The sequence below is a fragment of the Dunckerocampus dactyliophorus genome, chromosome 19, assembly GCF_027744805.1.
Source record: "Dunckerocampus dactyliophorus isolate RoL2022-P2 chromosome 19, RoL_Ddac_1.1, whole genome shotgun sequence".
Lineage (NCBI taxonomy): Eukaryota > Metazoa > Chordata > Actinopteri > Syngnathiformes > Syngnathidae > Dunckerocampus > Dunckerocampus dactyliophorus.
This window is the reverse complement of record NC_072837.1, coordinates 5,506,417-5,533,409: the sequence shown is the minus strand read 5'-3', so window position 1 is coordinate 5,533,409 and position 26,993 is coordinate 5,506,417. Positions and strand designations below refer to the sequence as shown.

Genomic DNA, 26,993 nt, shown 5'->3' with positions numbered 1-26,993 from the left:
TCTGACACCATTTGCTACAGACCTCTGATGAGTAACTCTGTCAACCTGAGCCATCATCGCCATCGTGCCTCACTCTTCAGGGTCCTAATACAGGGTCTTGGCTTGGCTAATGATCCCACAAAACTTGAAGGGCTAGCACCCTAAACCTGGGTTTGAACCCACATCTATTGGTTTATGCAGGCACATTACCAGTTATCATCAGGGTTTATCACACTGGGGTCACTTGTGCTAAGAGTCTTTCAAATAAAGAGCACCACAAATGATTCCACAATTCAAGATCCCACTTCTGACACCATTCGTCATAAAATTGAAAGAAAAGCACCCAGGTTGCTTGGGTTGAAACCCAGTACACTCACCACGACAGTTTCCCCAATCGTCCTCTGGGTGTATTTTACAGGGGTCATTTGTCCCAAAAGATTCACTGATGATCCCATGGCTAAGGATCCCACTTCTGACATCATTTGCCACCAGTCTCAAAGGAAAAGCGCTCTTAAAATGGATTTGAACCATTGGTCCATTGGTTTGAAAAGCCTATACACTAATCATGACTCGTCAAGTCACATGTGTCTTACTGGCGGTAACCTGTTCCAAGGGTCTTTCCTATGGGACTCTGTCTTTTCTTTCTTGCTGTTTAACATGTTAAAGTTGAACAATTTTAACATTTTTTCATTGGCTTTGTCCCGTGCAGGGGCGGAATCCTGTGTAAACTTTGGAAGGCCATCACATACCACCGACACAAGCCCACCTGAGGCCTTAAGTGGCGACCACCACTCTTGTGAAGCCAGGACACCTCAGTGTTCTCCTCAATAATACCTCAGTATTTATTAGAACAACCTGTGTTTTCAGCACGGCAACAGCTTTCCAGCTGTACCAACCTGTTTTCTTGGTCATGCGTGTTGTGATGGTTTTGAAAATGTCATTTTGGCATGTGCCACTATAGCGTCGACGCGCCTTACCCTTACGGACATCAGCGACTTTTACTGGTGGTTTTCTTCGTGAACTCACCGTGTAACGTTGAGCAAAACAATTGTTTCCGTCTTTACGTGCTGAAACGTTTACAATATCTAAAGACTGACTGCTTGTAGCCTGAGATACAAAAATGTGACATGAAAAGATTTCATTTTTATTCAGCTGTTTATTGCAGACATGGCATCCCATCTTGTTTTATTTATTATGAATTGCTATGGGAATCTGAAGGATGTCAATGCATGCCCTGTTGTTTTTGTAAACATCACTGCAACTAATTTAAATCGGTTTTATTCACATTTCACAAACATGTAAATATTGTGCGTCATCTTCAAAATATGTGAACTGCGTACATGTATTTAATGTTGTTATACTTGTTGCAGAGTTTCCATGTGGACTGGCTATGCTTCCGTGCTATTGTTGGATTTTCTAAGGTGAAATCATAGGATAATACTACCGTAATTTACAACATATCACATTGTTTTCATCATTTTTACACTGATTTTATTTTCCACATTTAATAGTATGATTTAACATGCTGTTTGTTGGAAGGAACATTGAAAGACTTTTATACTTACATTCTTACAAGAGTTTATTGTAAACCACACCGTCAGAAACAGGCAAAATCAAGAAGCTGCGTGTCCGTGTTCTTTCATATTTAAGATGATTCAAAATGTGCGCCATATGTTATATTGTTAAAATAAAAGTTGTCTTTATTAAAGTGTGAAAATTTTGATATAATACACTTTCATTGGTGTACTACCACGGCTCCCCTGATCTGAAGCCAAGCGGTGCTTTGTGATTGGACTCATCAGAGATTGTCAATAACGAGCACCATGTTCAAGCGTGAGGTTGTCCGCATGTGCGTTTGGCGCCATGACACACTGGGCCGCAGTTCGATGACTGACTTTGTGGTCCTGTCGTCGAACTTGCGGCCTCATGTTTTGGACATTAGGGTGCAGAGAGGACCGGAGCTGTCAACTGATCACCACTTGGTGGTGAGTTGGCTATGTCATGCCATCCAGGAGAAATTCAGGAGTAGAACCGCCGCCCCTCCACGTTGAGAAGAGCCAAGATGAGGTGGTTTGGGCATCTGGTCAGGATGCCTCCCTGGGGAGGTGGTCAGGGTACGTCCAATCGGTAGGAGGGAGGCCTCGGGGAAGACCCAGGGCACGTTGGAGAGATTATGTCAGACTATAACATAACGTGACTACATATATATATATATATATATATATATATATATATATATATATATACTGCAACAGTATTTTTCATTTATTGTTTTGTTATAATATGTTTTTTTCCTCAAAATACTTCTAGAAAAATACATTTTGTAGGTTATTTTTAGGATTTGGAGGACTAAACATCCCAAAATGTTTCAATTGTTATAAAATATGTTCTAATATGTTACAAAGGTTATTCATTCGTTGTTATTCATTTTTGTATGTGTTTATCTGTTACAGCTGTAAAATATACTTTTGTGTATATATATATATAAAAATTATATATATATATATATATAAATTGTCATTTTCGATTTGAAGCATTTTTATTAAAACATTAACACTACAAGTCTAGAAAATCCTGTATATTTTGTAGATGATGTGTGGTGATGGTGACGATATCAGCAAGTGTACCTAATGCTGTGTCCACGCCCCAATGGAGTGACGTCCTCACCATGACAACGGCAGAATTCTAGCATCGTCACTGGATAACCACCTCCTCCCTCCTTCGTACTCGGAATCAGACACGACTGCATGTAGTCTTTTGTTTCGCCCCCACCAGGCTATGATAATCCTGATGTGCCTCCCAGCATCATCATCATCATCGTCGTCAGGACAAACAAGGAGTGTTGAGTGGTGAGGAAACAACATGGCTGCCATGCAGCATCACCGCTCACCGCTGCCCCTGCTGCTCCTGCTTTGCTTCCTTCCGCCTAGCCACACTCGGACGTCGGCGATATCGGACTTAAAGTCCAAAATATCAGGAGTGGAGGAGCTCCTGGAGGAGTTCCGCAAGCAGCTCCAGCAGGACCAAACGTACAGGCCGGGCGAGGTGGCCGACTCCTGCGTGAGCGACTTCACCTCAGCCCGGGAGAGCATCATCCGAGCCAAGGCCTCCATCGAGCAGGGGGCCACCTTCCTGATGGCGCCGGACAGCGTGTACACCTGGAGGGACTGTGTTCACGCCTGCTGCTCCCAGCCTCACTGCACCCTGGCGGTGGTCCAGGAGGAGCCGAGGCAGCCCGGGGAGAGCCTCAACTGCTACCTGTTTAACTGCACTTACAGGAGTCAAAATGTCTGCTCCTTTGCTCCGCAGCCGGGCTTCACCTCCCACAGCCGCCCTGCCAACACTACGCTGGGGCAACTCCTGCCTGAATCCTCCGGAGGCTCGGAGCGAAGGCGTGGGGATCTGGATGATACACAAGGTAACACACAGTTTAAAAAAAAAATTAAAAATCAAATCTATTTTTTAAAATAAATGGCTACATAATAAAATATAAAAGTGGTGATGGTGATTTTACCACTAATATAGTGACTATGGCGTGAATTAATTGTATTTTATTGTCATTTTATTCCATTCTCCCAAAGATTTATTGCAAAACCAGTTCTCTTTCCATCGTATATTTACTCTTACATCATCATCTGTGTGTACACAGTACACTCATGCAGTGAGTTACATAATGTAAAATATGAAGAAGGTTTTAATTGTCTGTGTATTTTATGTGAAGGGTGCCTCACACAGTCATCACACAGCAATGATCTTTAGTAGTAGTATTCCAATTTAGCAAATACTGATTTGGCTATGGGGGAAACTATATCATCAGTTGTATTTTTTAAATATATTTTTCAATGGGATGAGAGAACCGCTCTCTGAATGTTTTGAACTCCTGTTTACATGCTGGAAACAGCATTCATTCGTCCTATAGTGATAACTCAATGGGCAGCAGAAGTGCTACGGGACGCTGGGACCGTCAATCTGTAGTTGCAGTAAAATAAGTAACAATAATAAAAGCAGAAATACAATAAAAGGATTGGAAAGCAGAGTTGAATTAAGTTATACACACAAATTTGGTTGCCACAAGGTCTGTGTCGATGTAGCTCAACTTCCCGTAGCTGATATTGTTCTACGTGACTAATTAAAACGGACCCAACAGTGCCTCTGCTGGTTGCAGCCAAGTATTGCATGCCATGTTCTATCATACTACAGTACAAAACAAGCCATGTGCAGTTGCAGTCAGAAGTTTACGTCCACCCATGACAAACATGAATATCATATTCATTTTTGACCTTTGAACCGTTTTTTTTAGCTACCATAATTAATAAGGTGAGGCGTCTCTCTTCTGTTTTTTTTTTTTTCCTGAAGTTGACGAGCCTCCCCGCTGCGACGCCGGACAGGATGTGGTCATCCAGCTGCCCACCGACTGGGCCGTTCTGGACGGCCGCGACAGTGTGGACGACCACGGGATCAGTCGCTATGACTGGGCCCTCGTCAAGGGGGACGCAGGCATCGCTATGAAGGTATGCACAGAGCAGCGGTCGGCGACCTTTAGCATCAAAAGAGCCATCTTGCCTCCTCCTCTTCCAGTCTGCGGCCGCAAAACATGACACAGCTTATAAAGTTTTAAGGTTTCATCTTTTTCAAATTGTGCTTGTTTTTAACTAACTAACTTGTTTTTACGTTGAAATACTGGACTGTGTTGGCTTTTTTAGGTCGTGCCCGTGTTTGTGTAAAATGAAAACGTAGCCAGCTTTAACATAAAAATCAGAGTTCACATATCTGCATATCAGCGTGTCTGCTCAATATCGTTACATCACTTAAGTCATCACAGAGAAAACGCACATTTGCATTGTTTCGGTGTTAAAAAACAGAGATAGGCGTGGGAGCCGCAGCAAAGAGGCTGAAGAGCCGCATGGGTTGCTGACCACTGCCATAGAGTACAGTATATAACATCCTATATATTTACACTACCTCTGTGTAGAGAACCCCTCTTAGTTAGCTGATTTGTGCGTTAGCATGCGGGGTTACACAAAACAACACTGTTAGCAAATTTCACAATCCCCATCGGACGTCATGTCAAATACTTTTATGCATGCAACAACGTGTTGTTTCATTTGCCAAGATTTGTTCCTGTTGACATGCAGACCACATCCTTTCCACCGTGGTGGAGGTCTGCGCTCTAACAGACGGGCCTTTCTAGTTTCATTTGCATTAAGGGGAGTGCAGTGTCAGCCTGCAGCGTACATTTGCTGCAGTCCAGTCAACATTGAAGCTCGTAGTCAGAGATTTCAGAAACAGGTTACCACACACAGACATGTCCTGTTGTTATTGTTATGTTCTATGTTTTCACAAACTGGCACTGGTTTCATTTACTCGGCATAACGTCAGGACACCTGAGTAAATTCCTAGGTGGGATTTTACCAGGATGCTTTAATTCAACTTTTTTTTAATGGTGCAAAAGTAAGAGTTTTCCTTCAAAATTGTCAGGGATGTGACTAATAATCAGAAAAAACTGTCCTGTTGGTTTTATTATTATTATTATTATTATTATTATTAAGTATCCTGGTAAATTCCCACAATTATAGGATAGTTCAATTGTTTGATTTAAAATAAATAAACCAAAAAATAATAATTTATATGAATAACCATATAAATACATTATATCATATGAATATAACTTAATAATAATCATTAACGTCATTATCATTATCTCCAGCTAAAACAGGAGTCGGCAAACTGCGCCCCACGGGCCACATCGGGCCCGCCAAGCGTATCAATCCGGCCCACCGGGCATTTCCAAATTCCTTTTTTTAAGCCTTTAACATGGAAACTGTATCGGGCGACATGACTTGCCGTGCTATTGTGGCACGCTTGAGTCGCTTGTAGAACGCTTGTGGAAAAACGCCATCCAAACAACGCAGCACGTCAACACACAGAACGCACCAAGTAACCTACCTACTGCACCATGTGGGCGTACAAACAAATATCTACGCACAGTACCCATGCCAAAAGAACACCAACATATTCCTGCCGCAAGGCATGCTGGGTCACTTTTTGCTAGAATGCAAAATATGTTGACAAGGTAGTCAAAGAAGTAAACAAGGGGGAGTTAGCATACGCCTGATTTCCAGTGTTTTATTGTTCGTAGTTCAAATTGTTGTTGCAGCCGGACTACCCAGCATGCCTTGCGGGTATTTGGAAATAACAGTTTTAAGTGACGTGTCATTAATGTTTAGCACTTAGTTGTGCATTTATGTGACAACGTGCGGTGGGTGTGTTGTGTTTTTGTTTCGTCGCACCGTGAGCAAGTATGTCGTTCTGTTTGATGCCACCTATATTTAGATGCCCCCCACCCCCACCCCGCCAAATTTTTTAACCCAATGTGGCCCGCGAGTTAAAAAGTTTGCCCACCCCTGACACCCATCCAGTGAATAAAAATCCACCATTTTGCCATCATTTTGATGCAAATGACATGAATCCAGCTCATGACATTTTAACAGGAAGGAGTGGTGTATGTGTGTGTTGCAGGCAACTCACCCGGGGTTGTTGAAGATCAGCGGCCTCCAGGAAGGCGTGTACACTTTCCAGATGACTGTCACTGACATGTCTGGTCAGAAGAGCTCAGACAATGTTTCCGTGACCGTGTTGGCACCTAAACACCAAGCAGAAGGTGACGACAGCACCAAAACCACACGGCTAAGGTTTGATGAAGGTGTTGGTTTTTGTTGTTGTTGTGATGCATCTTTCGTGTGCCGACAGTGTGCACGGGACGTTGCTCCAACTACCAGTTCAAATGCGACGACGGCTGCTGTATCGACATCACCTTCGCCTGTGACGGGAAGCAACACTGCCCTGATCGCTCTGATGAAGATTTCTGTCCAAACTGTGAGGAAACTAACATATTCTGTAACTACAACGCTTTTCCACGCTGACTTTTCCCTTAAATCTTCCTTAGTTGACACCAGCAGGAAGGCAGTGACCCACACTGAGGATCTGCCCGTCTCTCAGCTTCCAGCAACACACACGATGGACAGGAAGACCGCCGAGAGTGACAGACCCCCTCAAGAGAGGAGCAAAGCTACGCCTCAACCCAGTGGACAACAAGATTCAACCAGTCAAGGTACTAGCGGTTAACCGTTCAATATCGGCCACTTCATTAGGTACACCTGCACAAGAGCTGTATGAAGAATGATGTCTTATTAATGCTCAGTTTTGAGGTATTCATTTAACAGTGTGTTCAATTTTGTGGTTGTAGTATGATGCGTGTTTCCACACTTTGAATAATTATCATTGAAGTCAGTGTGTATTTTAGAAAATACACTAAAGGGGACCTATGATGCTTCTCCTCTTTTCTGACCTGTAAATGTAACAATGTTGTGTTCACGTGTTGAACGACGCCAACACGTCAGGTAATGAGGTTTGCGCATTTGGAAGTGAGCACTGAAAGCAGTTCCATTGACGTCAATGCAACCCCGCACTTCCTTATATGGGCATGCCCAGCCCCCCCGCTCTGCTTCGCTGTGTTCACGGTCTTAGAACGTCGAGCGATGGCTCCCCGGAAACGTTTGTTTGGGTGCACCTAAAGAGGCAAGCATCAGGCAGAAGTGGTTGGAGTTGCTGATTCCCGAAAAATGTGCTCACCTGTCAACGGCACTTCAATGCGACCAACACGAAGCCAACACGACAGTTTGGGCGGGAGGCAGGAAACACTGCAGGGAGAGGTGCAGAGTCTGGAAAGCTTTCTGTGCGGGTTATCGTGTGTAGCTGCTCTACAGGAGTCCAGAACTCAATACAAAGGCCCGAAAATTAGGACAATAGGTCCCCTTTATGTAATATAATGTAATATAATCTACAAAATATATGCATTTTTTTTGTACGCCGATATTTACCCTGGTGCATTGTAAATATTTTTAAAAAATGCACTTTCAGACTTTCAGAAGTATAATTGCTGGCGGCCATTCATACTTCTAATAGGTTCTAGTTTAGATATTAAGAAAAAGAATCGAGCTGTCAGTGGATAAAGTGTGTGCACATCCAGTGTTTTGGGACAACCCCCGATAGATTTTGGTTGTCTGCATCAGAAAAGAGCAAAATACTAGGAACAGCTCTCAGTACGATACAGCGCTAATAAAAAAGAGCATTCTTGTGTGCATTTATTGTGCGTTGGCCATCCGTTGTGATAAGCAGAGTGTCGCATAGAGAGAGTGGGTGTGTATGTGGACGCAGAAGCAGATGGAGCCACTGCAGGCAGCCACATTGAGTCATGGCAGTGAGCTCTAAATTGCTGGCACAGCCACACAAGCGCTTCTTCATCCTCCATGGGAAAGCAGCTCTGCGGCTTGCACACACTCACCCAGCCTTGGAACAAAGCGCCTCTGTCCTCGCTGCCATCCGATCCCTGCGGTGGAATCTGAGATGTGCCCAAAAATTGCCCCTTCGCTGTGTTTCGGGGTTTGGACTGCAGTCCGCAGAACACTTTATAAAGTACAAAGTCTACCTTTGCAAAGATACTGTAATAATGCTCAGTGTAAGTGAGGTCTGTTATGCAAGCGTAAAAAGAAGTGAACCACCATAACATGTAAGTGACTATACGTAATATGTAACAAGTCTGCTTATTTCACTTCCTGCGTAGCGTCTCTTTACGCTTCTTATCACAGCGTGCATGTTGCAAAAAAGCAAAAGAAAAAGCAGAATGAATCCACTGACGCTTGCTACGGTGGTCTGTTCTGTCACTGTAGACCCGTGTGCCACTGCTCCGGTAGTGGGACCATGCAAGGGCGCCTTTGCACGCTGGTACTACGACCAGGCCGCGGGAGAATGCAAACACTTCCTGTACGGAGGTTGCCAGGGCAACCATAACAACTTCCTCCAGGAGGCAGACTGCGTCAGTGAATGTATACAGAAAAGTGAGACCGTGTTTCTTATCTATTTTTTTTTTTTACATTTTTGTAATGCTGAGAGCTACTGTAGAGGTTAAATAACTTGTTATAATAACATTTAATTATTATATGGAATATAGTATATAATATTTAATATTATTATTATAATATATACATTTAATAATTACAAATAAATATTAGTAATAATTGAAAATAAATATTATAATAATAATAATATATATGTAAAGCTATAATATACATATAATAACAGCTTGTGGTACCTTATTTGAGCATTTTAAAATATTTTTTACCCAGTAAGTAACAAAAATAACATTAAAATATCAAAGATATATATGACATTTTTAAAAATGTAGTGTAAGTCAAATATTAGACATCTTCCTGCTTGCTATATAATAAATAACAGCGCTGAATGCAACCGGAATAGGAAAACAATTGTGATAAACATGCAAGAACAGTTTATTGTGTTAATTTATGTGTGCATTTTTGGGTTTTTTTTACCCAATAACTAAAACAACATTCAAATATCCAACATATATAGGCCATACCCGACTTTATTTTGACATTTTCCTACTCATATAATTAATAATGAATAATGCAATTATAAAACTACAACAACAGTTTGCTTGTGTTATTATTTTTGTGCATTTTTAAAATATTTCACTCATTAACTAATATGTAACATATACAGTATAGCCCATATCTGTCTTTTTTAAGTAAAACATTCTGATAGACATCTTCCTACTTGGTATACTAGTCAATGTTCAAGTGAAATATCAATTTTGTACAATTTTGCTGTTAGATTTGACTTTATTCATTGTTTTTATGCATGCAGTTATCACCTTCCTCCTCATTTCCTTCCTGATGTGCTGTGAACTGCACTTTGGATATGAAATTCTGTGTATTTCTGTTTAAAAAAAATAAGTTTGACTTCCACTTCATGACCATGGGAAACGATGGCTCCCTGGTTTAGACCAGTTGAGCACCCCTGCCTGAAAGGAAACCTACTCAATTAGAAAACGTTAAAAAGCACAAATACATTAAAAAAAATACTAAGTAAGACAAGTAGTTAATTACTGGTGGTAATAGTTGTGATTGTTGTGCAGGTCCAGCCTTTAAACCAGCGACTGTGTCTCCTCCTGTCACCAAGCAGACTGACATAGGTACCCTTTCAACTCATTCTGAAGCGTTTTTTTCACACTTTTGGGTTCTAATTTGCACTTCATTTGTCAAAGCTGCCCCCAAAGCCTCACAGAGCCAAGAAAGTGACACCCCACTCTCCAAACCAGTCAAGGGTGGACATCCGGTACCAGAGTCAGGTGAGAAGCACTGAGTCACCGATCATCACGTGCGGAGTTCATCTCTAAAACCTCCTCTGCTGCGTTGTCATCAAGGTGCCATCCTTCCACTGGCGCTGGGCCTCATCATCACCGCCCTGCTGCTGCTCATGATCGGCTGCCGGCTCAGGCTTGTTCGCCACAAGCTGAAGAAAGCGCGACCCCTCACCACAGAGGAATCCGATTACCTCATCAACGGTATGTACCTGTAGCCGCACCAGACGACTGCGACCCATCTGATAGGTTGGAAAAGGGATGCTGCCGCTTGAGCCTGAGGCCGGACCTTTTTTAAATTTGCACAGTTTTTTTTTTTTTCCCCTGTAGCCTGATGTCTGTAATTAGTTTCATGTGAGCTTGGAAACATCGCATCTGATGCTTGGACTGTACACTGGAACCCTTTTTGAGTGCTGCGGATTGGATGCTGCCTTCGAAAACCAATGACACATACTGTACTCGTAGAATCTTGTATGTTTATATACACTGTGTGGACAAAAGTCTTGGGAAACTGGGTCATGACACCGACAGGAACTGAGAATTGTTGTTTAAAAATATGGAATTAGTCCTCCTTCTTTCCAGCTGTCTACACGGTTTTTCTGGGAATTTCAGAGGCACTGATGTTGGACCGTTCATCACATCAGGCATGCTTTTTAAAAATGTTGTATCATTATTTATCATGAATAAAAATAGTATAAATCATTTAAAAATACAAATAAATGTAATAAATTATTCCAAAATAGAAATTAGATACAAATATTATTAGAAAACTATTCATTAATTATAAAATAAATAAAATTAAAAAAAAATAATCAAATCTAATTAGTTACAGAACTGAAGACATTTTCCCAAACTGTCCCCACAAAGTGTGAAGTGTAAAATTGAAGTACAATGTTCCCTCGCTACATCGCAGTTCACCTTTTGCGGATTAGCGGTTTCGCGGATTTTTTTAAGCGCAATTTTGCAAATTATTTTTTTTACAGCGTATGAACGCTCACTGTCCTTGTGGTGTATTAGAGAGATCTATCGGCAGTGGTGGAGCTACGGGGTGGCCGTGGCCACCCTTGGTCACCCCCAAGGCTGGGGGACAATTTTGACAAATACAGCTCTGTGGTGCAGAACATTAGCTCAGCCGAACCACCGTTGGACGTATTTCACTGCAGCACACAACTTTCTGTATGGAGGAGCTGTCAATAAACCACACCTTGCAGGTACGGTAAGTTTTCCATGATTACTTCGGTCGGTTCCGGTCAAGTTTTCTCACTTTGTTGACTTAAATTCTAAAGCGTGATTCAGCACATAAATCTGTTAATAATGGAAGCTCTCTGTAGCAGCATGAGTGCGCATGTAAACCAGGAGTTCAGGTTAAAACAGGAGTGCCGATCAGCATCCACTTCCGGGTTATGCCCTGCGCGGGTTTGGCTGCCATGATGGGGAGCAGAGTCCAGAAACTATGCATTGAAAACATGTCCTCGGCGCACTGCTCAGCTGTGAATTGCTCTAATATATGGTCCGAAAGCAGTGGGGGTTGCCGTGGTCACCCCTGGTCACTCTCCAGCCACCCCACTGGCCATCTAGACAATTCAGGTATCACCTATGTGAGTAGCTTCACCTTGGCCACCCCAATAAAAAAATTCTAGCTCCGCCACTGTCTATCTCTCTTGTATGTGTCTGTCATTGTATTTACTACTGCTACCAGTAGATGGTGTTGTATACTCATGTGAGATGTGTTTACATATGTATGTGTTAACGTGCCTGTACAGCATGTTAGGAGCCCCCAGTACCAATAGCCGGCTAAATATAGAGCCACAACAGTCCTTATTGGCTAAGGGAGAACCCGCCCATTGTATTGTCGGTCCTGATTGGCTGTAGATCATTGTCAAAGCTCCTTCGTGCCGTTTCCTGTTGCTCCAGTAGTTGCTAGCAAACTGGCTAACTGTGTTAGCTGCTTGCTAACCTGTTAAATGAATCGCGGTTCAAGGAGGAGAACGAGGAGGACGACGGCAGGAGCAATATGTTTTAACGCGGATACAAAAACGCTACAGCCGAACGGCGCCAGGACGAGGCACGGTCAGAGTGAGTCACTTAATTTCCTGTGTCCAACCTAGTAGATTGATCAATAAAATTCTAACGAAATTTAAACTTTCAGAGTGTTTAAACACGAGAGAAATGTGAGAAAATGTTCATGCCTGTCCGAGAAGTGTATAAAGTTTATTGTGTGGGGTTTTACAGCAGTAAAACATATATAATTGTAAACAAATAAAGTTGGCCACTGCCCAGATTTCACTTACTGTGGGCTGTTTTGGACCCCATTCCCCGCGATAAACGGGGGAACACTGTATAAAAACTATGTATGACGGAATGGTGATAAACTCATGAATGGATTGACCCAAGTGTCTTAAAAATGTTGTCCATGTTGTGTATTAATCATGAAGCATACAGTTGCACTCAAAATGATTGAACCCCCATTATAAATGAGTATTACTTCCAGTAGGTGGCCCATTTCAACAAATAATGACATCCTTGAGTAGAATGGAAGGCCATTTTATTCTCATTTATTTGGTAAATATATATATTTTTTTGAGCACACCTTTCTGCAAATGTACCGTGCCATAATTGTGCTCTCCACTAAATACATATGAATGACCTGTGGATAGAAATGTAAATACACTGGAGTATAGTGAATTAGTATAATTAGTATACTTCTATACTGTATAGACAATTCTTTTCTGCAGAAACATAAGCCATAGCTATGGTCATGTAGTACTCCTGGCCTTTTCTCAAATTGTAAAGTATCATGGGTATGTACGTACTATATGGAACTCATGTAACTCTTCATCTTACATTAAAGTTTATTTTATAAAATGATCAATATGGAGTTTATCAGTGTAATAATTTTAGTCAATTACATTTTGAATGTATGTTTCTTACATTTAAGAGTCAGTAGCTCGCCATTTGAATATGGATTATAACCGGAAATGTTCAAAATGTATTTTTCAGTGTGAAAATGTGTTTACATCATTACACATTCCAATTAAAATAAGGCAAGGGTTGCAGTATGTGACAAAAGTGAGTACTGTACTCACATTTCAGCAACCATTTTATTATAGCTTCTCAACAGATAATACGAGAGAAGTAAAACTTATACTTTTAGAGTAATCAGTGTGTACAGCTAGTATGGCAGTACAGATGTACTCTCCACTGAAAATGAGTCAGCACAAAGCCATTATTGTCTAAAAACTGGCAACACAAGTGAGTAGCACAACAATTGTATCTTCTGCCTAGCGTCACTGTCTGGGGATGCATGAGTGCTGCCGGCACTGGGGAGGCCGTGGTTCAAGGAGACACTCTGAAGCACATTTCTGGTTGGCAGTAAATCTATACTGCTATACAAACTAAGTGTGCAGCAAGATAATCAAGCATGGTGGTGGTGGTGTCATGGTCTAGGGCTGCATGAGTGCTGCCAGAAACGGGGACGACATGAATTGCAACATGTACTGTGTCATAATAGCTGGGAGTCAGTGGATAGTGCTATACAGGCACTCTAAAGCGGGTACAGATTTCTATGGTATTGTATCATATACATTGTGAGAAGCTATAAAATGGTTGCCGAAATGTGAAGACGTGTGTACTCACGATGAGTCAATAATCAATCGACAATCCAATGACAAAACATAAGCAACTCTTTATTGTCATATGCCATGCCAGAAATTGTTGACAGCCATATTTGTATCACTCAAAATAAAATGTGCTTAAAGATTCCACGTATTTCCCTCCCCAAAGACACCAGACATTCATTCGCTTTATATTTTGGCAAAGCAGTGACTATCCTGTTCCGTCACTTGCGTGTGACGTGCGTGGAAAGCGCATCTTTGCACGTGCATGTGTTGGTGTTTAAAGATGCTCTGCTCTCTTTGGATGGGAAGCAAACGGGATATGATGTCATATCGTCAGCCATTGTGTTGCTAATACTGCTATCAGTAAGGAGGGCAGGGAAAGCTTATATATTAGCAGGGAGGTTGAACGTTAGGTGACCCATACGCACACGCTGCAGCTATGTGAATAACCTAAAAAGCTCAGGCGTCCATCCTCAAAGTCCAGCGTTCTCCGAAAATGTTAATACTCTGCATCAATGGCTGACTGCATGTAAAAGGGGCACATCATGAAAATATCTCTACAGTCCATCACACTTATGAATAAATCAAATTGTGAGTTTTAATGTAAAGGCTGCTTGACCCTCCCTCCCCCAGTCTGAGTTTCCTCCAGGTTTCGAAATAAAAATGGTGAGATTATGGACTGTCTTCCTGTTCAGAGTTCATCCCTGCAGGAAACAGAAGTCGTGGATGTTAGAGAAGCCGTAGGGGGGTGAGGGGAGAAAAATACAAATAGAAAATGTTAGGAGCAGAATACAATCCGACTGGTCAGTGTTGTCTACATCTCACAGAGCAGAAGATCAAATAAAAAGATAGTTGACACGCTCCGCCATTATTATATTATTATGTGGTCATGCTCCCCAAACCGCAACCTTCACAGTGCTTTTTGTCAAGTTTCATTAGTCCAGCAGCTTCGATTCACCCACCCCAATGTGTGACTGAAAGGTGTTAATCAAAGAAGGAAGGAAACGTGCAGCTACAAGGCATGGTATGGAAGAAGCAAAATGTGTCAACAAGCAGCAAAAAGGCAGCCCCTTGTGATGCGTTGCCTGCTCCAAGCCACGCCCCATTTCACCTTTTCCGCTGTGAGAAGGAGAGAAGGGTAGGAGGAAGGAGGGGAGGGAAGTAGAAGGAAGTCACTTCCACCTGGACCACTGCTTGTCTCTGTCCGTTAAAGGCACATATATCACCCCCATCAAGGGCTTCATTTTGGTGCTGCCGTCCTCCAGCTTGTCGTATTGCTCCAACATCTGGTTGCCGCCCGCCGGGCCCACCGGCAGAATGAGACGACCGCCGGGCTTCAACTGGTCCAGGAGCTGCAAGACACGGCCGTTTTGTCGGTTTATTAATTCAAGATTCAAGAGAGTTTTATTGTCATGTGCATGGTAAACAGCAGTTATACCATGCAATGAAAATCTTATTCTGTTCATTCTCCCAAGGAAAGAAAGAAAAACACAAGAAAGAATAAGAACATAAGAAACATAAACACATATACATAAATACCAAGAAATTAAGCAACAACAGAAGAGACATTAATGCAAGTAAATAATACAAATAAATAAATAAATAAATAAAGTGCTATGAGTGTGTGTTGCGTGTGGCGTGTCTGAGTGCTTCATTGAGAAGCCTGATGGCCTGTGGGTAAAAGCTGTTTGCCAGCCTTGTGGTCCTGGACTTCAAACTCCTGTAGCGTCTGCCTGATGGTAGGAGTGTGAATAATGAGTGTTGTGGATGTGTGCTGTCCTTGATGAGGTTGTGTGTTCTGCGTAGGACTCTAGATGTATAAATGTCTTGCAGTGAGGGGAGGGCTGCCCCAACAATGTTCTGTGAGGTCTTGATCACCCGCTGGAGTGCCTTCCTATCACGTGTTGTACAGTTACCGTACCAAACAGTGATGGAGGCGGTAAGGACACTTTCCATAGTGCATCTGTAGAAGCAACTCAGGATTGTGGTGGACATGCCAAATTTCCTCAGTCTTCTCAGGAAGTACAGTCTCCTTTGGGACTTCTTCATAATTTGTTGGGTGTTGTGAGACCAGGTGAGGTCCTCGCTGATGTGTGTGCCAAGGAACTTGAAGGTTTTCACCCTCTCCACCTCAGTCTCACCAATAAACAGGGGTCTATGTGGCTCCTTTTCCCTTGTTCTTGGGTCGATGATCATCTCTTTAGTCTTATCTGTATTGAGAAGGAGATTGTTATCACGACACCAAGCTATGAGGTCCGCCACCTCTCTTCTGTATGATGTTTCAACACCACCAGTGATCAGTCCGATGACTGTAGTGTCATCCGCAAATTTAATGATGCTGGTGTTGTTCTGGGAGGCCACGCAATCGTAGGTGAAGAGCGTGTAGAGGAGTGGACTCAGCACACACCCCTGTGGGGTCCCAGTGCTCACAATTCTTGAGCTGGATGTGCGGTTGTGGACTCTGACTGACTGGGGTCTGCCTGTGAGAAAGTTAAACACCCAGTTACAGAGGGAGGGAGACAGGCCAAGTGTGAGGAGCTTATTTGTGAGTTTGTGGGGGCAGACTGTATTAAAAGCAGAGCTATAGTCTATAAATAGCATTCTGACGTATGTGTCCTGGCCCTGTAGGTGAGAAAGGGCTGTGTGGATGGCAGTGTTGACTGCATCATCCGTGGACCGGTTCTGGCGATATGCAAACTGTAGAGGGTCCACAGTTGCCGCCGGGATGCTCTTTTTGATGTGGGTCATGACTATTCTTTCAAAGCACTTCATAACAATAGGAGTGAGTGCTATAGGGCGATAGTCATTCAAGCAGGTCACGTTGCTCTTCTTGGGTACGGGCACTATGGTGGTGGACTTAAAGCAGGTCGGTACAGATGCTTGTGCAAGCGACAGGTTAAATATGTCAGCAAGCACATCAGCTAGCTCTGATGAGCAAACCCGAAGTGCACGTCCTGAGATGTTGTCTGGCCCTGCTGCTTTTCGTGGGTTTGTTTTGTTTAGAACCCTGCGCACATCAGCTGATGTCACCATGAGAGGTGCGTCCTGTGTGCTCCCCAGGTTCAGCCACCCTCTCTGCTCATCAGAAGTTTGGGTGTCAAAGCGGGCATAGAACTCGTTCAGCTCATCTGGAAGTGTGGTTTGGCTGGACGTGGCTACGCTACTCTGCTGTCGATAGTCTGTGATGTGCTGGAGCCCCGCCCACATGCGCCGAGGGTCTGAGGTGGAATAGTAGCCCTCCAGCTTCTGTCTGTACTGTCTTTTGGCCTCTCGTATGGACCTCCTCAGGTCATATCTGGCCTTTTTGTAGTCATCAGCGGTGCCCATGACAAATGCAGTCGAACGAGCACGTAGCTTAGCCCTTACATCACAGTTCATCCACTGTTTTTGGTTAGGGTATTTTCTGTAATACTTGGTGGTGGTAACAGTCTCTATACATGTGCTAATGTAGCCAGTAACAGCAGAAGCATATTCATCCAAATCAACAGTACAATCTTCCCTCCCCGCTGCAGTTTTAAACACATCCCAGTTTGTGCAGCCAAAGCAGTCCTGAAGTACTTGATCAGTTTCTTCATTCCATACTTTAACTGCTGTACTTACAGGGGGAGCTTTTTTGAGAAGTTGTCTGTACATTGGATAAAGGAATATAGAGATGTGGTCAGCCTTTCCAAAGTGGGGTCTTGGAACAGCCTTCAAAGCACCTTTCATGTTGCAGTAGACTTGGTCCAGGATGTTATTTTCCCTTGTGGGAAAGCTCACATACTGGTAATATTTGGGGAGGACAGTCCTGAGGTTACAGTGGTTGAAATCGCCAGATATAATGAATACAGCGTCTGGGTGTTTGGTCTCGTGTTTATCGATGATGTCATGCAGGAGGCCTAGTGCATTAGCAGTGTTAGCTCGTGGTGGGATGTAAACAGCAGTTAAATACACAGCGCTAAACTCACGAGGTAAATAAAAAGGTCTGCATTTCACCATCAGCAGCTCAATGTCCTGCGAGCAGTGCTTTTCCATCGTCTGTACGTCTGTGCACCACCGTTTGTTTACGTAAACACAGACGCCGCCACCTCTGTGTTTACCAGACGCTAAAGTCCGATCTCCCCGGTAAGCAGCAAATGATTCCAACTGGATCGCCGAGTCCGGTATATCCTCCGTCAGCCAGGTTTCTGTGAAGGTGAGGACACAGCATTCCCTGATCTCACGTTGAGCTGTAATCCTTGCTCGTAGTTCGTCCATCTTGTTTTCAAGAGAGCGGACGTTGGCTAGCAGCAGGCTTGGTAGCGGTGGCCTAGTCGCTCTAGCTTTTAGCCTAGCATGCAGGCCGGCTCGCTTGCCTCGTTTACGCCTCGGATGCTTTGCTCGCCGGGTATTCAGCTCACCGGGGCCGCAGGCTGCTGCGTTCTCCCGGCGCAGAAGAAAGGCAAAGTCTGAGAGGCTAAATGAAAGTTCATGGTGAACCCTGCCGATGTTCAAAAGTGTCTCCCTGTTGTAATGTACTGCGTGAGTGTGTTGAATGTCCAAAATGAACAATAAAATAGCAAAAAATAGAAAAACACGGGAGAGTGTCACAGAGACGTCTGCCACGGAGGGCGCCATCTTTGATACCATGATTGATATTTTTTTATTTTAATCTTTTTTTTAATCTTATCGGGATTGCCCAAAACCAACTAAAAGGAGATCCTGTTAAGTCAAACTCCCATGACATCACACAATTCTGAATGTCACAGGAAAAATAACAAATGATATTTATAAATGACCAATTTAGGGTGAATAAGATGCTTATGTAGACGTTTGCTACTTTCAGCTTGCTTCTCTGCCTCAATGCCGCTTTGCCTTTTTTTTATTTTGGTAAACTTTATGATGACAAGTGTGGTGGTGTTATTCCTGCCACAGCTTGGAACGCATGCATCAACGTAGTTGGCGTCCACATCCACCCCCTTTTGATTGCAGAAAGTTGGCCCCTTGTTGCTCTGCTGGAGCAAAGTCATCTTGTTCTCCTCCTGTTACCAGCTGCCCTGGCAAAAAGGCCGGCGTGCAATGTGGAGCCCAGTCAGAATCGCACTGTTCGTGCATGTGTTCTGTTCCAAATCATCCATTCTGTACATCATTTGGCTTCTTTAAAGCATCCTCTTTCTTTTCCAGCCCATCAATTTGCTTAGTAAGTGATGCATTATCATCCTTCGTTATTACGACAGATGCCTTTTTTGGGGAAAAAAAAAAAACACCCAAAAAAGGGGGTGCATGCAGTAACCCTTGCAGTATATACTTTTTACAAAAGTGTTTAGCTTATTTGTACACGGGAGGTCAAATAGGTGCAGTCAGTCGGCTACACTTTTCATCCAAAATCAGAATCCTCCATTTATTATGCTGGATTATTTGGGGATTATTTTATTATTATTATTACCAAGGAAGGGCATTTGGGAATTTTGTTTTCTTATTTACCATTATTTTTAATAAGATGGGAGAAATAGTCTCTGAATGTTTTGTTAAGGATGTTAAAATTGGCTGTCCAGTTAATTAAGGTTTTATTATGGCCACAGTTTGACCCTGGAACAGATCATTTCTATTCCCCCGTTTCCTATGGGAAAAGGTCCAATTAGGCACGACTATTGACTTCCAACTGACTCACAGCTTGGGGGACCGTTGATGCTGCTGCGCCAACATGGATGGCGTCGTAAGGCGCCTCCTCTGTGTAGCCCAGTCGTCCATCTCCAACTGAAACACACACACACACACACACACACACACACACACAGGACTTCTTCAGCTGGTGTGTACTCTGGAAATATTCTCTTCAATTGCCTTCCTTTACCTTTCCTCCAAATACACAAAAACCCCACAAAACTGTGCCAATTGTTACTGCTATTCTAGATGGCGCGAGCAAGCCCTCACCTGTTAGTGTAACTCTCCCCGACGTGATCAAACTGGGGTCGTCTTTCTTCACGTTGTTTATAGAATCATCAACTAGCTCTTTGATGTGGTCGATGCCAATGACTTTCCCTTTAGGACCTACCTGCGTGTGACACCATCGAGGATGTTATTCACGATTCATGCAATGACGACGCGCCCGCAAAGAGAACATGTGCGTCGCGTGGGGCTCACCATTCGTGCAAAGCAAACAGAGAGGATTCCACTGCCGGAGCCCACGTCCAGGGCTTTGGCGCCCTCGTACAGCTGGTCGTGTAGAAGCTCCAGGGCGTAGGCATGCTGCGTTGAGAAGTAAACCTCCATGATCAGACGCAAGCCGGCTCAGCCAACTAAGATCAAAAGGTCTAAACCTTTCAATATTCTCACGGCACACGACTATGGTGCGTTCAAGGACCACCCGACAAAGTGTGACATAGCAGCGCTTGACAAAAAAACATTATCAGTGAAACATGAAGACACAAACATGTAAAAATGGTGTTATACGTATGCTGTACATTTGATCTACATTATCACATATGTAGAAATGATTACCGATTTATGGCGAATGAGCGTTTTCTGGGAAAAAAAAAGCCTATTTTCAGAGAAAGAAAATCAAAAAATGTATTTTGGACAAAAACAAATCCCTGAATTTGTATTATTATTATTATTATTATTATTATTATTATTATTATTATTAGGGTGAGACATTTAATTACCTTAGGGAAAATTAACAATGTACTGATTATTTGTTTTGTTTTTTTATTTCTTGGTGAATCTCCTCCTGAAAGTTCTGAACTCCTGTTTCAATACCAGTGCTATTTTGATCAAAATAATGCTGTCCAGGGAAGTTATGATGTCATCAGCTGTCTCAGAAGGTTCTAAGCTCCTGTTTCCGCCCACGGTGGCAACATTAACATATTCCATTTAGAGAGCAAACTAGTTGAGCGTGAATCGACAGCGCCCCTGCTGGTTGCAGCCAAGCGGTGCACTACCTTTAGCCTAAGATTCCCTCACATGCTCGCGTGAATTCAGGCTGACGTGTGTGAGGTCATACCATGTGTGGGGCGCTGATGGTTGCTTGGTATCCTTTAGGTTGAAAGACAAGCATGGATTTGGTTAGTTGTCGTCTCACTGATATGAATTTCAGACATACAAGTCACATGAGCAGGCTTACCTATGGACTGTGGTGAGTCCATGTAAGGGTTACACCTAGAGAAATGGGACCGGTCCGTGGCCAGCATCACTTCGTACACCTTGTCGGACTTAATGATGCCATTTTCTGTGGATGCAATATAGCACAGAGCAGAAAGCACGATGACATCATCTTGCAGCAGACAAGAAGGGTTGGTCGATAGCAATGAACAAACACCCTGGAATGATGTACTATGAGGAAAGAGATACATACGACTGTACTACACTATATGATGATAAACTACTACTATACATATTACCATACCTTCATTGTACCATACTATGATCAAAATACTGTCTACTACTATAGATGCATACTACTATATTCTACTGTACTATATGATCAGAACATGTACTATACATACATACTATGACTATACTGCATATTACGCTGTACTGTGTGATGAAAAAACTTTCTACTATACATGCTATATTTTATACTACTATATTTACTATGCTATATGATCAAAAAACTAGACATATTACTACTCTAGGTTCTACTATACTACATGATGAACATGAATGAATTTTTATTTCTACAATGTGCCGCAGGCCAGTAAAAAACAAGCTGCGTGCCACAAATGGCCCCCGGGTTGTAGTTTGGACGCTCCTGAGCTATACTGTATGATAAAAAAAAATAATTCTACAATACGTACTACTACTATATAGTCTACTTTATGATCTGTTTAAAAACATTCTACTATAGAGTAAATACTACTAGTATATATTCTGTTGTACTGTATACAGTATATTATACTTCACTATATGATCAAAAACAGCACTACTACATGCTGTATGATAGTATACCATATGACATAAAAACATCTTGCTATACATACTAGTACTATGATTTAAAAAAAAAAAAAATTCTACTATATACTAAATTTGTATACAGTGTTCCCTCGCTCCTGGCCCTTTAAGAAGAACTGCATTGTGGGATGCTGAGTGACATAGTTCGGTGCTTTAGCACCAGGCGGCGGCGGCGCTATTCTCTCTCTTCTGTCTGCACCGCCCATTGTCTTCTACGTCCTGATTGGCAGTGACCATTGTCTCCTTTGTGCCGTCTCTTGTTGTACTCATGGCTAGCAAACTAGCTAACCGTGTGAGCTGCTCGCTAACTGCCAATACTGTGAACAACAGAAGACACAGAAGAAGCTAACCGGGTGTGACTCTGAACGCTGTATGGTTGCGAGTTTTCTCCCCGACAAAACCCACAATGTCGACAGAACGTTCTGCACCCAAAAAGGCAGAGGAAGCCGGACGTCACACAACAAGATGGAGTTAACAATTTCTTGTGTCCTTAAAATTCAAACGAAATTTGAACTTTGAGCGTGTTCAAACAAGAGACAGATGTGAGAAAATGTTAATGCCTGTCTGAGAAAAGTGTATAAAGTGTATGGTGAGGGGTTTTACAGCCTTAAAACATACAACGAAAAAAAAAGTTGGCTACTTAATTCATTTCAGTTATTGTGGGCTATTTTGGGAAACGATAAATGAGGGAACACTGTATTGCTACTATATACTTTACACTCGGGTGACGTGTTAAGCAGTGACGCAAATCACCTTTGCGTTACACCTTCGTCATTAAAATTAAGACTACGTTTTCAGTGTGGTTAGCTTATTTTTACGCTTCCATGACAGTTAATAAAGTTCACATGTCACTTAAACAGTGCCGGTACCGGTGTATCAGAGGGAGTTTATCCATGAGATGATTGCGACATTAAGTAAGACGGATTAATAACAGCTGAACAATCAACTGTTAATTAAGTGCTTCGTTGTGGGCCTGACAGTTGTGCATGGGCGGCAAGGGACAACACTGCTTTTCTGCACAGACTAAAGCTTCCCACATGTCCACTATGTTGCTTTTGGGACTGTCGGACTGAAAAGGCCTGACTGCGCATGCAAACTGAAAAGGAAAAGAGAAAGAGAAAACTAAATACTGTAAAAAGTGTGAGGGTTGTCTGGAGCATAATCTCAAGTAACAGGTTGCAGGCAGTTGGTGCCAAACGTTAAGAAAAGCCAACGACAGCCGGGGGTGCTCTCCTTACCGCTACACACACACACACACACACACACACACACACACACACACACATTCTGGCATACACTTTATGATACTATAGATAAACAAGTATGCATGCAACCTGGTGCATAAATTCTTACTTGCAAATGGAAATGCTTTGGGAGGTGTTTGGTGTTCATGGAAATTCAAGGCTACAGTCATCAATGAAAGCACAAGCAATACGTTCATGCTAGTCAAAGATCCACAGGGGTGCTGTGCTATTTATAAAGGAGCCACTGCAGAGAATGATCTTTTTGGACAAAAGCACTCTGCCGACTGCAAAACGCTAGTCTAAAATCCTCTATATGACATGAGCGCTATTCTGTTTGTAAGCTCAGATACGACAGGATTGATGTGCTGTTTTTAAATGAAACAAGTGCAGCAAAAGCGATAGTTAAAGAACCTCTATATGACAGGAGTGCTCTGCTGTATGGCAAAAAACATGAGTCAAAAGAGTCTCGAAATGACAGGACCAATCTGCTGCAAAAATGCTGGTCCTCTATGCGACAGGCGTGCTCTGCTGCAAAAAGGTCAGCCGCTCCCAAGTTTTGCGTCACATTTGGCCCGCGTGCCGCCAGTTGAACAACAATGAGGTGCACTGTCATAGTAACAGTTTGACTGAATGCCACTTTTTTCATGCTTCTCAGTATTATCTAGCATGCTGCTATGTTGGGCCACTTCCAGCTGCCATTGTCATTCATGCGCACCTGAATGCTACATGGATAGCATCAATAAATGTGAGCTGAGTGCCTGTCTGACTGCTATGCTATGCTATGCTAGGCTGTGCTGTGGCTATATCCAACGTCCCAAATGACGCACATAAAGCTAGCAAGCTAAGCTAACCAAATGGCCGAAGCTTGCTGGTTTAAGAAGGTTTTAGCGACCTTGAAACAACATTGTGGGTTTTTTCTGTCATCTACTCCGGAGGCGGGCATGGGAAAGGGGTGGTAACGACAACATGTCACTTAGCTTAGCACAGAAGCTAGCTCTCACTGGTGAGCTCAGCGTACAACCAGTAGTCGGCATGTTTGCTGTCGCTTCATGCTGCTCTGCTAAAGCATGCGGACTTACTGCGGAGGTTGTTGACGAGCTCTGCGTGGCTAGCTCCTCCGGATTTCCACGCCATTATCAGGCAGACTTTGCGGACTAAGTAGACAGCAGCCGTCAGTGCCGCGCCTGCGCCAAATGTTTTGCCTATGAAGCGGGCAACCTCCGAAGCGGATACGTCACTAGACATCCACGATGGATCTGCAATCTGGCTGCTTTCCTTATAGACGCAGTCTGCTGCTGGGTCGTGTCATTTAACGAGAAATGCAACTGTTCAAAATATGCATCTTCCAAGGTTATTTGCACATCGCTCACTCATTGGATTAGCAGATTTACGGATGTGGTTGCAACTACCTCCGTTAGGGGGTGTGCTATTATTTGGTAATGGCGGCCACGTAAATTAAAGTTTGACCCAACGAGCTTCCCGTCCGTTACTGACGTCACGTTGTGGTGTGAGGGAGCGGGCGCGTATTTGACGTTTAATGCTAAGCTAGCTGAAATAAACGTGTATCTAACGAAAATAAATCCCGCTTTGATGGAGGGCATAAATGCGAAATACGTGTCTCAGAAAATCAGCAAAACGAGATGGAGGCCAGTTTCGCATTCGTCTCTGCAGCAGCCTGAGGTCTTTGCCACTGGAGCTTGGGATAACGAGGCGAGTAGTTAATTTCTAATAATAATGACGTGTGCGTTTATATTAATATTACTAAGATTCGTCTACTGTTTTGCTAATGTCTCAATACGTTCTGTCCTGACAGTTCAACTTGAAGATGTGTGTGTGGCTTTTCGTACATCCAAACAAATGAATGTCACCATGTGACGTTCAATGACACCCCTTTTTAACAGGACAACACTGTTTCTCTTTGGTCGATTGGCAATAATGGGCATTCTGGTCTGGAAGATGGATTTGATGGAGATCCAGAGCTTTTGTGTGAACACAAACACGAAGGAGATGTTCTGGATCTTCAAGTAAGTCACTGCAGTGTGTTTATAGTCAAACGCTCTAACGGGCTTTTGAAACGTGTATAAAATGTGTACTCCAACCACACTTACTGGATGCTCAAAAATTATTTTTATGTTATATGGGCTCATTTCATCTGTGTTGTTACATTGTGCAGTTTCTGGACCAAGGCAGAGTTGTCACAGCATCATCATCTGGAGGAGTTACCATTTTCCGCTACAACCAAAACCACCAGGTACTAAATGTACTGTAATCCCATGTGGGAAAGTCAACGATTTGAGTTACTACATTCTACAGTGTATACAATGTAGTAGCTCTGGTTGTAGCATCTTTTGTTTTTGCTGACTACAGGCTCTTTCGGTTGCACACCAATGGTCAAGAGCACATCATTACCCCTGTGACAGGGCTCCCTGTACTGGTGTCGTGTGCAGCAGTCCTGAGATTGTTACAGTTGGTGAAGACGGCAGGATTATTGTCTACAGAGCGGACCAGGAAGGAGTCATTCGAGTCATAGGTTTGATTTATAATACCGTTTTTCTTTTATTTCTATTCTGTTGTGATACACCTGTGGAATGCCTCGCTTGATATATGTCATCTATAACAATTTGTAGAGAATGCTGATAGCAGCACAATTCATGCCGTGACTTACCTGCGAACAACAGAGATCCTGACAGTGAACTCCATAGGCCAACTCAAGATGTGGGATTTTAGACAGCAGAGCAGCTCCCCCGCGAATATTCTGTCCTTGTAAGGTCTTTATTGTCACAAAGTTGCATCTTGTCTCCTTTTTTTGCCCCTCATAGTAATACAATATGCTCAATGTCTCAGGTCAGGCGATAGAGTCCCATTGCACTGTGTGGACAGACATCCGAACCAGCAGCACATTGTGGCCACAGGAGGTCAAGATGGGATGCTGTGTGTTTGGGACGTGAGACAAGGCAACACACCGTTCTCACTCATGGAGGCGCACTCTGCCGAAAGTAAGAGTTCCTATTTTATTATTATTTTTGTTTACTGTATTTTTTAAACATCAAAATTACATTGAAAAAATGTTTCAGTATAATTAATTTCTGTCTTCAATTTAACTTGTTGTTCTGGTATCCTAGTAACATTTTTTAATTATTGTCTTTATGTTAATTTTAGATGACAAGATTTTTTTCCTCATTTATGTCTAAGAATAATCTTTTTTTTTTTTCACAATAACTGCACAGAGACATTTAATTCATTGCAACAAATAGCATAGCTGATCAGACAACAGCGCCTCTGCTGGCTGGACCCCAGTAGTGCACTCGATTTTGCTTCACTTGTTTTATTACTTTTTTCTTCTTTTTTTTTTTTTTTACTTGTTTCCGTAGTGTGGGAAGTGCACTTCCACCCAACCAATCCAGATCATCTGTTCACATGCTCAGAGGATGGATCGCTGCTGCACTGGGAGACATCCTCGCCTTCAGACATGCCTTCCTTCTTGCAAGGCAAGTCGAACAAACAGCCAATATATTTAGTTGTATTGTTGCCAAGTCAAGCTGCCATTAAAACAACGTTTGAACACGCTGCGGTATTATGACATGTTTTTATTGGTTTTCTCAGGTGGTAGAAACGTCAGCATGATATCCCGCAGTGCGATGGCTCCGGCTGGAGGGAACCAGTCCCTCATTAATGCCTGGCTGAGCGGGGACTCCAGTAAAGGCCGTTTGGAGACTACTCACATGCTACCGAGCCAAACGCTGTCTGTCAACAGCGTGGATGTACTCGGACAGTGTCTAGTGTGCGGGACTGATGGAGAGGCTGTGTTTGTTAACAGACAGGTCCCAGTTTAACTTTATTTGGCTTTCAAATGTTATCACACCAGAGTGCATATTGTGCATGAGTGAACCATTCCTAGTGAAATGTTTTGCCTTGTTTCGTATAAATGTAAATTGAATTATTTTGGAAATACATGAATACAAACTAGTAGTGTGTCAAGTGTCCATTCATGGTTGTGTTGGTTTAACAATTAAAGGTATTAATTAG

At 42.8% G+C, this 26,993-nt stretch overlaps 4 protein-coding genes across 9 annotated transcripts in view; 3 read left to right on the top strand and 1 right to left on the bottom strand.

Annotated features, from left to right (window-relative positions):
• map3k5 (mitogen-activated protein kinase kinase kinase 5) overlaps positions 1–1,600 on the top strand; it is a 58,383-nt gene extending 56,783 nt beyond the window's left edge. For both annotated transcript variants that reach the window (XM_054762120.1, XM_054762119.1), the window contains exon 30: positions 689–1,600. In XM_054762120.1, coding sequence (XP_054618095.1) covers positions 689–749 — 61 coding nt within the window. In that variant the 3' untranslated portion in view covers positions 750–1,600. The remainder of the gene's footprint in view (positions 1–688) is intronic.
• Positions 1,601–2,650: 1,050 nt separating this feature from the next.
• Positions 2,651–15,647, top strand: lrp11 (low density lipoprotein receptor-related protein 11). 2 transcript variants are annotated; one of them, XM_054762124.1, is made up of 9 exons: positions 2,652–3,397; positions 4,336–4,490; positions 6,499–6,640; positions 6,730–6,855; positions 6,926–7,090; positions 8,709–8,876; positions 9,974–10,030; positions 10,103–10,186; positions 10,262–15,644. In XM_054762124.1, exons 1-9 carry the CDS (start codon positions 2,842–2,844, stop codon positions 10,414–10,416), a joined length of 1,608 nt encoding a protein of 535 aa, XP_054618099.1. In that variant the 5' UTR covers positions 2,652–2,841; the 3' UTR covers positions 10,417–15,644. The 2 variants fall into 2 exon arrangements, with proteins under 2 accessions (XP_054618100.1, XP_054618099.1); XM_054762125.1 differs by lacking the exon at positions 8,709–8,876 and having other exon boundaries at positions 2,651–3,397; positions 10,262–15,647.
• On the bottom strand, positions 13,861–24,423 carry pcmt (protein-L-isoaspartate (D-aspartate) O-methyltransferase). 4 transcript variants are annotated; one of them, XM_054762130.1, is made up of 8 exons: positions 24,047–24,423; positions 20,897–21,001; positions 20,777–20,808; positions 19,918–20,022; positions 19,708–19,828; positions 19,445–19,530; positions 14,998–15,167; positions 13,861–14,519 (listed from the first exon to the last, which is right to left on the bottom strand). In XM_054762130.1, exons 1-8 carry the CDS (start codon positions 24,210–24,212, stop codon positions 14,507–14,509), a joined length of 798 nt encoding a protein of 265 aa, XP_054618105.1. In that variant the 5' UTR covers positions 24,213–24,423; the 3' UTR covers positions 13,861–14,506. The 4 variants fall into 4 exon arrangements, 3 of the variants coding, with proteins under 3 accessions (XP_054618105.1, XP_054618103.1, XP_054618104.1); XR_008567015.1 differs by lacking the exons at positions 19,445–19,530; positions 19,708–19,828; positions 19,918–20,022; ... (1 more) ...; positions 20,897–21,001; positions 24,047–24,423 and adding an exon at positions 17,791–19,420 and having other exon boundaries at positions 14,927–15,167; XM_054762128.1 differs by lacking the exons at positions 19,445–19,530; positions 19,708–19,828; positions 19,918–20,022; ... (1 more) ...; positions 20,897–21,001; positions 24,047–24,423 and adding an exon at positions 17,763–19,430 and having other exon boundaries at positions 14,927–15,167.
• Positions 17,835–26,934, top strand: nup43 (nucleoporin 43). The gene is made up of 8 exons (XM_054762127.1): positions 17,835–24,677; positions 24,869–24,991; positions 25,141–25,218; positions 25,335–25,497; positions 25,595–25,730; positions 25,812–25,963; positions 26,339–26,455; positions 26,571–26,934. The coding sequence occupies exons 1-8, from the start codon at positions 24,558–24,560 to the stop codon at positions 26,798–26,800; spliced, it is 1,119 nt and encodes a 372-aa protein (XP_054618102.1). The 5' UTR covers positions 17,835–24,557; the 3' UTR covers positions 26,801–26,934.
• The last annotated feature ends 59 nt before the right edge of the window (positions 26,935–26,993 follow it).

Coding starts and splice junctions, on each gene's coding strand:
- pcmt (XM_054762128.1), bottom strand. CDS start 18,423: ATGGTATCAAAGATGGCGCCCTCCGTGGCAGACGTCTCTGTGACACTC. Junction 15,168..17,762: donor CAGACCTTTTTATTTACCTC/GTGAGTTTAGCG, acceptor CGTGTCTTGCAG/CTCCTGGACCAGTTGAAGCC.
- lrp11 (XM_054762124.1), top strand. CDS start 2,842: ATGGCTGCCATGCAGCATCACCGCTCACCGCTGCCCCTGCTGCTCCTG. Junction 3,398..4,335: donor GGATCTGGATGATACACAAG/GTAACACACAGT, acceptor TTTTTCCTGAAG/TTGACGAGCCTCCCCGCTGC. Junction 6,641..6,729: donor ACCTAAACACCAAGCAGAAG/GTGACGACAGCA, acceptor GTGTGCCGACAG/TGTGCACGGGACGTTGCTCC.
- nup43 (XM_054762127.1), top strand. CDS start 24,558: ATGGAGGGCATAAATGCGAAATACGTGTCTCAGAAAATCAGCAAAACG. Junction 24,992..25,140: donor GAGATGTTCTGGATCTTCAA/GTAAGTCACTGC, acceptor TACATTGTGCAG/TTTCTGGACCAAGGCAGAGT. Junction 26,456..26,570: donor CATGCCTTCCTTCTTGCAAG/GCAAGTCGAACA, acceptor TGGTTTTCTCAG/GTGGTAGAAACGTCAGCATG.